The sequence below is a fragment of the Cyprinodon tularosa genome, unplaced genomic scaffold (genome assembly GCF_016077235.1).
Source record: "Cyprinodon tularosa strain WSP-4 unplaced genomic scaffold, ASM1607723v1 ctg420, whole genome shotgun sequence".
In the NCBI taxonomy this organism is placed as follows: Eukaryota; Metazoa; Chordata; class Actinopteri; order Cyprinodontiformes; family Cyprinodontidae; genus Cyprinodon; species Cyprinodon tularosa.
The window spans coordinates 959,433-968,259 of record NW_024039142.1 but is presented as its reverse complement, the minus strand read 5'-3'; the positions used below and the strand labels follow the sequence as shown (position 1 = coordinate 968,259).

The 8,827-nt window shown below is 38.7% G+C and overlaps 1 protein-coding gene across 1 annotated transcript; it reads left to right on the top strand.

The window, feature by feature from the left end:
- Nucleotides 1–3,063: 3,063 nt before the first annotated feature.
- On the top strand, nt 3,064–7,360 carry lingo3a (leucine rich repeat and Ig domain containing 3a; the record flags this gene model as incomplete). Its single annotated transcript, XM_038299207.1, has 2 exons — nt 3,064–3,179; nt 3,849–7,360. Coding segments are annotated over 2 exons (2,005 nt in total), but the record flags the coding sequence as incomplete, so codon positions are not given.
- Nucleotides 7,361–8,827: the final 1,467 nt, after the last annotated feature.

Sequence of the window (8,827 nt, the reverse complement as noted above, 5' to 3'; positions counted from 1 at the left end):
TTTGATGCCACGGTGAAGAAATTCTTTAAAACTATAGGGTTTTTGCTCACATCGTTGTTCGGAGCTGTTCCTCCCATTCAAAAAAGCCTGAGAGCTAAAGGAACGATAGTGTGCGCTTTTTTCTCTCTGTCACTGACAGGCTCGTTAAGCGTTGTCAAGGTAACCGTGCTTCAAACAGATTTTACCTCTGCTGTTTTAAACAGCACATATTAATCTAATGGAGGGTGAAAGCACTGATTTAACATTGGGAAATGGATACTATATGACTGATGTCCATGACACTTCCCTTGCCACTCAACACTGATAGACTTTCAAAATAAGACTCCAGGGACCCTACAAAATAAAAGCCTCTATATTTTTTACATATATTTATTGCCCTATATGGCTCAACATTATGACCCAAACACAACCCCATTTTAGAGAATAGACTCTAGGAGACTGTTTAAAACACACCCTAAGGCAAATTTCAAAATAAAAGCCTCCCATTTCCGCTTCATCTACTGCCCTAATAACATGGAAAAAAGAGTGATTTAACGATTGGAAAGTCATCAACTATCATTGCTGGGTCTGAACATTTTCTCTAAACACAACTCTGTTGGACTTTCAAAATAAGACTCCAGGGACCCTACAAAATAAAAGCCTCTAGATTATACTAATGCAATAATTGATGCAAATGGCTCAACATTATGACCCAAACTCTTCCAGGTTGTTTTTATTAGACTCTAGTGACCTTTTCAAAACACACCCCAGAGCAAATTTCACAATAAAAGTCTCCCATTTACTCTGTAATACAGCAGCTATTCACCTAATAACATGGAAAACCAGTGATTTAACATTTGGAAATGGATTCTATATCACTGCTGGGCATGACCCATCTTTTGATGCACATCCATGATAGACTTTCAAAATAACACTACAGGGACTCTACAGAATAAAAGCCTCTTCCTTATACACACTCATACATTCTGGCATATTGCTCATAGCCATTTGTAATTTCATCACTGCAATGGCTCTGAGTATGCGGGCGGAGCCCGCCATTGGTGATTTCATCACTGCAATGGCTCTTAGAAGGCGGGCGAAGCCCGCCAATGGTGATTTCATCACTGCAATGGCTCTTAGCAGGCGGGCGGAGCCCGCCATTGGTGATTTTTTTCATCGCTGCAAGGGCTCCTAGCAGGCGGGCAGAGCCCGCCAACTGCGCTTTACCCACTGCGGTTCAATATGGACAAACCATATTACCCTTGTGCATCATACGCTGTGCACGTCTATTTCCCAGATTTCAGCACAAGTGGCACACAGCTCTCTTTGCCCATGACCTAGCCCTCTTTCCTTCCCTCAGCAGCCCTCAAAGGCGTAAGCAGTTGGTCTGGGGAGCCCCAATGTCACTTGCCAGGGCCGTATTGGCCCAGTTACCCAGACGGGCAGTAGGTGGCCCCCCTCAAAATTTCTTTAGAAATTTTCTAGTTAGTCTTTAGTATCTAACAGCAGTATACTGCAAAAAATAGAAATCTATATAAGTCATTTTGAAATGTCGAAAAAAAGCCCCAGAGTTAAAAATAATTTGGCAAGCCAATACACTTACAACAGCAGATATGTTCCCCGGAAATGTCATGAAGGAGCTAAATATAAGAAAAATAAGAAAATAATTAAAAAACAATATTTCAAAATTTGAGGTCCCAAACCAAACCATCTAAAACTATAGAGAAATGAATTTTATGGTTGTTATCGGAGGATATCACTGAGGACACTCTTTAACTCTTACTTTAGGTTGACCGTAATTATTTTATGTTACATTGTTCAACCTGCACATCAGCTTACTATGGATCTCACTGCTACTTACTAATGCAGAATAATGCTATTTGCTATACAATTGTCCAGGGAACTCTGATTGGCTGGACACTTCTAACAAAATATGTGTTTGCAGAACAAATAGATAGATAGATAGATAGATAGATAGATAGATAGATAGATAGATAGATAGATAGATAGATAGATCATTTCATCATCCTCAGTTGCATTATTAATCTCTATTTATCACAGTAATATTTCTTAAAATTATCATACTGATTTGCATTGTGTTTTAAGCATTCTTGTTGACTTGGGACTTGTTATTCCTGGCTTGACTTAAGGGTTACTTGTGACTTATTGTGAAATATATATGTATATATGTTTTGTGCCAATAAATATTCCAATACAATTTAATATTAAATATATCTGTGTAAATGTAGCTAATTGATTCCCACCTCTTCTAGAACCCTCTAATTAAGGTTGCTGCCATTTGATTTATTATTTATGTCAACGAGAAACTGAGCAAGCACAGCAAATAAAGTGGTGAGAAAGTTTGCTGAAAAACTGGGTGATTAAAAGTGGACTGCTTAAATTATTATAATACACCTAATTGAAAATACTTTTCAAAGGTTTAAGATTTATCTCTGCAATCAGGCCTTTAATTACAAAGGGCTAGATATGTTTCAAATGGGAATTTGTAAACGATGGTAGTGGAATAAGAAAAGCAGCAAACAACTAAACCACAGTTTTTTTTAATGCCATGCTCGACCATTTAATGCTCTGTATATTCAGAGCAGATGTGTGTGAGACTTATGTAAGATACACAGTCCGATTCACCATTTCATTTGCCTTTGATAATGCACATCTGGGTGTTACCCTTGATGCTGTTAGCTGGCATGTCATGCTGGGTTTATGGGGAGATTCCTACTTAGTAGATGACATCCATCATGGAGAAATTTGGTGGAATTTGTTTATGTTTGTGTGTCTCTCATTGCAACCCATTGGTCACATGAAGACTTATCTCCATGGGTTTATAGTTCTCTATCCCATGGTTTTGTTTTTCAGCATGGATTTTTATACAAAATGGTTAAATCTGTTTTACATCCATTGTTTGACGTTCTGCATATTGAAATGATAAATTTAGAAATGGGCAATCAGAGTCCATTTGCAGGGCTATTTGCTGTTTGAAATCCAGTTTGTTTAGTTCATCATGTATTTTAGGATATCTTACACAAGGTTTCATGAATAGGATGATCCTAAAACTTTGTTACTCAGTATACAATGCAAGAACTGGAAGGACACACAGAAAGATTTATTACCCATCGTATTGCCATCAGATTTACAACTGACTCATAGGATAAAGGGAGACTCGATAGCTGTAAGAGCCATTTGTAGTTTGGTGTTTCATTTGGTTTGATCTGGGTGGCAATATTTTCACCTATATTTCACTTAACCTCTGGTGGCGGTGTGGGGGTGAAAGCTATGTAGATGCAGAGGTGACAGAGCAAAAGGTTTTGGCTGATTGTTTATCATATGGGTTTGACTTGCAGCTACACATTGGTTAACCTCTGTCTTATCTTACTGTAATTTGTCAACCATCCAGCCTGCTCATATCGCATCTTTAGATTTTCGACCGTCATTCATTTTCCGTTTATATTCAATAACTGGGAGAAACCCCAAAGCTACCTCTCAGTCTCGACAAAGTTTCTCTGAGTGCATTAGAATCTGGATAAGCCACACTCAAAAGTGATTAAAATGTAATGACTTGATAGTCGCTACAGTAGTTATTAAGATCTTTGTCTAGCATAAAACCTTACACGTTTCAATAAGGCATAATTAACCATTGTTAAGGTAACTCATTCACCCAGACATCAGAGCCTTTGGGGATTATCATTGAGCTTTAGCTTTCAATTTGTCATTTCTGTTCTTTGTCATTTGAATTGATAGAAATGTTTCCTGAATTCGTTTAATCTCAGTCTTTTTTATAGCTTTATCTACATTTGTGCTGCTTAATTTCACATTCTCCTTTGATTTAATCTTTTTCCTCTCTTTTTCCTCAGGTCAAGACCCAGTGATTGAAACCCAAAAAGAAGACAGAAGAAGAGAGAGAAAGGCCATGGGGATTTATAAAGGGAAAAATGTATGTTGGCACCAGCCTTTCTTCTTCTTGCTGCTGATGATCACAGTGTCACCCACCCAAAGTCAAGGATGTCCTCAGCGTTGCGATTGCATTACCAAGCTGAAGACTGTGTCCTGTTTTGCTAAACGCCTTTCCTCCCTGCCTGAGGGAATCCCACCAGACACCAAAGTCTTGGACCTAAGTGGGAATAAACTACGCTGGATAGAACAAGATGATCTTCTTCCATATTCACGCCTGGAAAAATTAGAACTTAGTGATAATATGATCAGCGTCCTGGAGCCAAATGCATTTTCAAGTCTTCAGAACTTGCAGACACTTTCTCTAAGGGGTAACCAGTTAAAACTGGTTCCAATGGGTGCTTTCTCACGTCTCTCCAACCTCACCTCATTGGATTTAAGTGGAAATAAGATTGTAATTCTTTTGGACTACACTTTTCAGGACCTAAAAAGTCTGAAGAATCTGGAAGTTGGTGACAATGACTTGGTTTACATATCTAACAAAGCTTTTCTTGGTTTGGTAGGACTCAGGGAACTGACAATTGAAAGATGCAACCTGACATCAGTGTCCAGTCAATCATTATCTTATCTACATAATCTAGTAACTCTGAGGCTCCGATATCTTAGCATATCCTCCTTAGACGACCAGAATTTTCGAAAACTTGGAAATCTTAGGGGTCTGGAGATTGATCACTGGCCATTTTTGGAATACATATCCCCTCATAGCCTACAGGGTCTTAATTTGTCTTGGCTGTCCATCACCCACACCAACATCACCTCTGTACCAACATCTGCACTTCGTAGTCTGGCTCACCTCACCATCCTCAATCTTTCTTACAACCCAATAACTGTGTTGGAGTCTTGGGGCCTGCGAGACCTCATCAGGCTGAAGGAGCTGCATCTAGTCAACACTAACCTGGCAGTAGTGCAGCCCTATGCGCTTGGGGGTCTGAGGCAAATACGGCTTCTGAATCTTTCAAGCAACAGGTTGGTAACCCTAGAGGAGGGAGCCTTTCAGTCTGTCAACACTTTGGAGACGCTTCGTTTGGACAGAAACCCTCTTGCATGCGATTGTCGTCTGCTCTGGATCCTTCAACGTAGGAAGACCCTCAATTTTGATGGTGCCTCCCCTGTGTGTATAGCCCCTGTTGAAGTCCAAGGACAGGCTCTGAGTGCTTTCACTGACTCAGCTCTATTTGACCACTTTACCTGTCAGAAGCCTAAAATCCGCAACAGGAAACTGCAGCAGATATCTGCACGTGAAGGGCAAGTCGTTTCATTTATCTGCAGAGCAGAAGGTGAACCCACACCAATTATATACTGGATTACTCCTCAGCGTCGGCGCATAACTACAAAAAGTAGTGGACGCTTGACTGTATTACCGGAGGGCACCCTGGAAATACGTTATGCCCAGGTAACAGATAGTGGAACCTACATTTGTATAGCTAGCAATGCTGGTGGAAATGACACCTACTTTGCTACACTTACAGTAAGTGGACTGCCGCTGGATGCAGCACTCATGGCTAACCGCACATATTATGCGGGGGACCTTAATGACACAAATTTGAATGACACCAAGGTGTTCTTGAAGTTCACCCTTGACCTTAAAACCATTCTTATATCTACAGCTATGGGCTGTATCATGTTTCTGGGAGTGGTCCTGTTCTGCTTCATTTTGCTTTTTGTGTGGAGTCGGGGGAGAGGACAGCACAAGAACAACTTCTCTGTTGAGTATTCTTTCAGAAAAGTTGACGGACCTGCAGCCAGTGGAGGCCAGGGGGGTGCACGCAAGTTCAACATGAAAATGATTTGACTCTGCAAAACTCTTGGTGTCTTCTATTTGTTCATTTATAAACTAAGATGAAAAGTAACAGGACAAATGTGGAAAAACGTAAAAAATTGATCATCCTATGGACAATTTATTAGATGTTTTTTTTAACTGTTGTATGCATGCAAAATTTCAAACTACAGTATGATGCTTTGATACATTTCTACAGCTATTTGTTTTGTTCATATAATTGTAAATATTAGTTCAATTCAAATGAAATAGGTCTCAAAACTTTAATGAGACTGTTAAAAACCAAACCACTTAAGCACTCTACATTCTTCCAGTATTAAACCTTCACAAAAGTCATGCTGATGCGTTCTTTCCTGAAATGATGTCATCCTCACCTTTGACCTCCAACCCTCTGCTCCATTTGAGGTGACTCAAGAACACCCTGCTGATGAAGACACAACTACAAGGTGGTGCTTAGTAATTGCCAAGGACTATAACTATTTAATGCAAATTTAAACCTGTATAAGATGCAGGCATTTCACAATGGATTATCCAATGGATTTTTTTGAAAATAGACCAACTTAGTACCAGTCTCTGGAACACTGCCACTTTCACTACAGAGCACATTGTGCCGAGCTGGACAGATTTATTTAAACCCTGGATAAAGTACTGTAAAAAATAAAAAATAAAATAAATAATAATAATATTTGCTTTAGTTGCAAAAGTTGGGTCTCACATTAGATTTGTTGTAAAAAATGGAACCTTTGAGTTATTTATTTAGCTATGGTACTTCTAATATCCCTTGAAAAACAAGAAAAACTAAAATCTTTAAACAAACTAATACCTTATTACCTTATAGCTTATGTATTCAAAGACAGAGACCCAGTTCTGTTAGCTACTGGCCTACAGTGTGCACAAAGCCTCATATTTATGTCTTTATGCCAGACAAACCTGTGGGTTAAGATGAGTTTAGTATTGAGATTTTAGGACAAAGAAACCCCACCTCAGATGGGTTTGGTATAAAACGCACAATAAATTGTGGAAATGTACCTCATTGAAGTGATGTATACTCTGTTATAGTGGTGGCCTGCTTCTCTTCCAAAAAGCCTGGGAACCATATTAGAGTTGATATTGTCATTACACTGTCATGGTTACAGAGCAAAATTAACTCTCTACTTTTAATCCATCCCCTTGGGGAGCTGTGGGCTGCCATTGTGTGGCTCCCGGGGAGCATTGTGGGCGTTAAGGGTCTTTGCTCAGAGACCTAGAGTGGCAGTCTGTGGGAGTGGGGCTCGAGCTCAGAACCTTAGAATTCCAAGCTCTATGCCTTAACCACTAGGTCACCACTCCCATCAGAGTCTCCTGTCCAGCATCAAGAACTCTAGGAAATACCAGGAATTTCAGAGTCTTTAATAGGATACTAATCTGAACCATATGCTTAGATCGACTTAGCAATGATTTGCTAATAGCGCTGAAACAATTAATCAATTATTTTAATAACCGTCAACTAATTAGTAAATAATTAACTGTTAACTAGAGTATAGAGACTCTGAAACATGTCTTTAGCTGACAGAGCAACCCAATTAGCAGTAATTATACCAAAATTTTTTTTTTTTAAATGTATAAACATGTTGCATTTAGGATAAGAAAACTTTCTCTTCTTTCTCTAACCAGAACTCCTCAAGTGAAAAAAATTTAGTTTTACCTGGTTTAATGTTGTAAAAAGTCTTCTTTAAGGAATGTTTTGCTGTTGGATAATTAATTGAAAAAATAATCAACAGATTTATTAATTTGCAAAACAATTGTTAGTTGCAGCCCTCCTTGCTATGCACAAAATCTACCCTTCATGTTAATCCCAGTCCTTGGAAGTAAATCCTAGAAAACCTGTGAAGGTAACAAAAGGGAGGCCAGCATATTAAAGAAAACAGGACTCAGAGGGCTCTAACCTTGTAAAATGTTACAGGAAAGACCATGCGCTCTCCCTATGACAAAAATTGAGGGCCCAAAGTCCTGATAGGAGGGTAACCAGCTGTTTTGAAATCAAGGTTTCTGTGGGAATCACTTAATAAATGTGCTGAAATTTCCAGTTGAGGAATAGACTATTACAAGAAAATATAGCTGATCTAATGGTTTATTCTTATCCATGGTTGCCAACAAACTTTTCAGCCACTGTAATAGCTCTATGGAAGCGAAAACTCACTTCTACCTGTATAAGTTAAAGCTGTTAAAACATTGCAGTCAATATACAGTATAAGCTATAATGGGACCCAAGAGAACATCTGTGTGCTGACAAATTACGAGGACTCATTGCTAGTTATGTCTTTCATGTTGTCTTTTTTGGTAAATATGTGCAAGGATCTTATCCTCTTTCTATGAAAAAATAAAATAAAAGTGAATTCGTGTACATACCTTGCTTCTTAGGTTGAAGAATTTGTATTTATAAAAAGAACAGCCTTTGGTGTGTATTGATTACCAAAGTTGTATGGACAAATGTGAAGTATAGAAGATGTATCATATATTTTGTAATAGCTGATTTTAACTGATTATTAATCTGATTTTACTGTGCTACTGTTTTTAACCTGCTAAAGCATCCCTCTGCAATCAGTGAACTTCAGTGCAACTGTAAACACAACTGTAAATATACAGCCATCATGTAAATGTTGCTGCTTGTTGCCGTTAACCAATCATAAAGGACATTCACTGTGCAGGAGGTTTCAGTTCAGTTGCCTATTTTTAGCTTTGTAAGTGTCAAGGTGAGGAGCTTTGACTGAGCCAAGGGTGAGGAACCTTTGTAAACATGTAGAGAAACTGCTAATGTAAAACTGAGCTGGGTTTATTTATACATAAAAGGCTGTAACTCAGGGGCATTAGACCCCTAAGTATGGACATATGAATGGTAGATGTATGAGGTGTGACAATGGGACATGGGACCACTTTAATATGCATCATTATGATCTAAATTAGGACCTAACTTTGCAGATGATAACCCTGCAAGACTGCAATACTCTAAAATTGTCCAGCTATTTTACACAATTACAATATCCAATATTGTTGCTCTGCTGCCCTCTGTTGACGTAAAACAGTTATTGAGTTTTGCATCAACAACCTGTAGACTACCCCATTTTC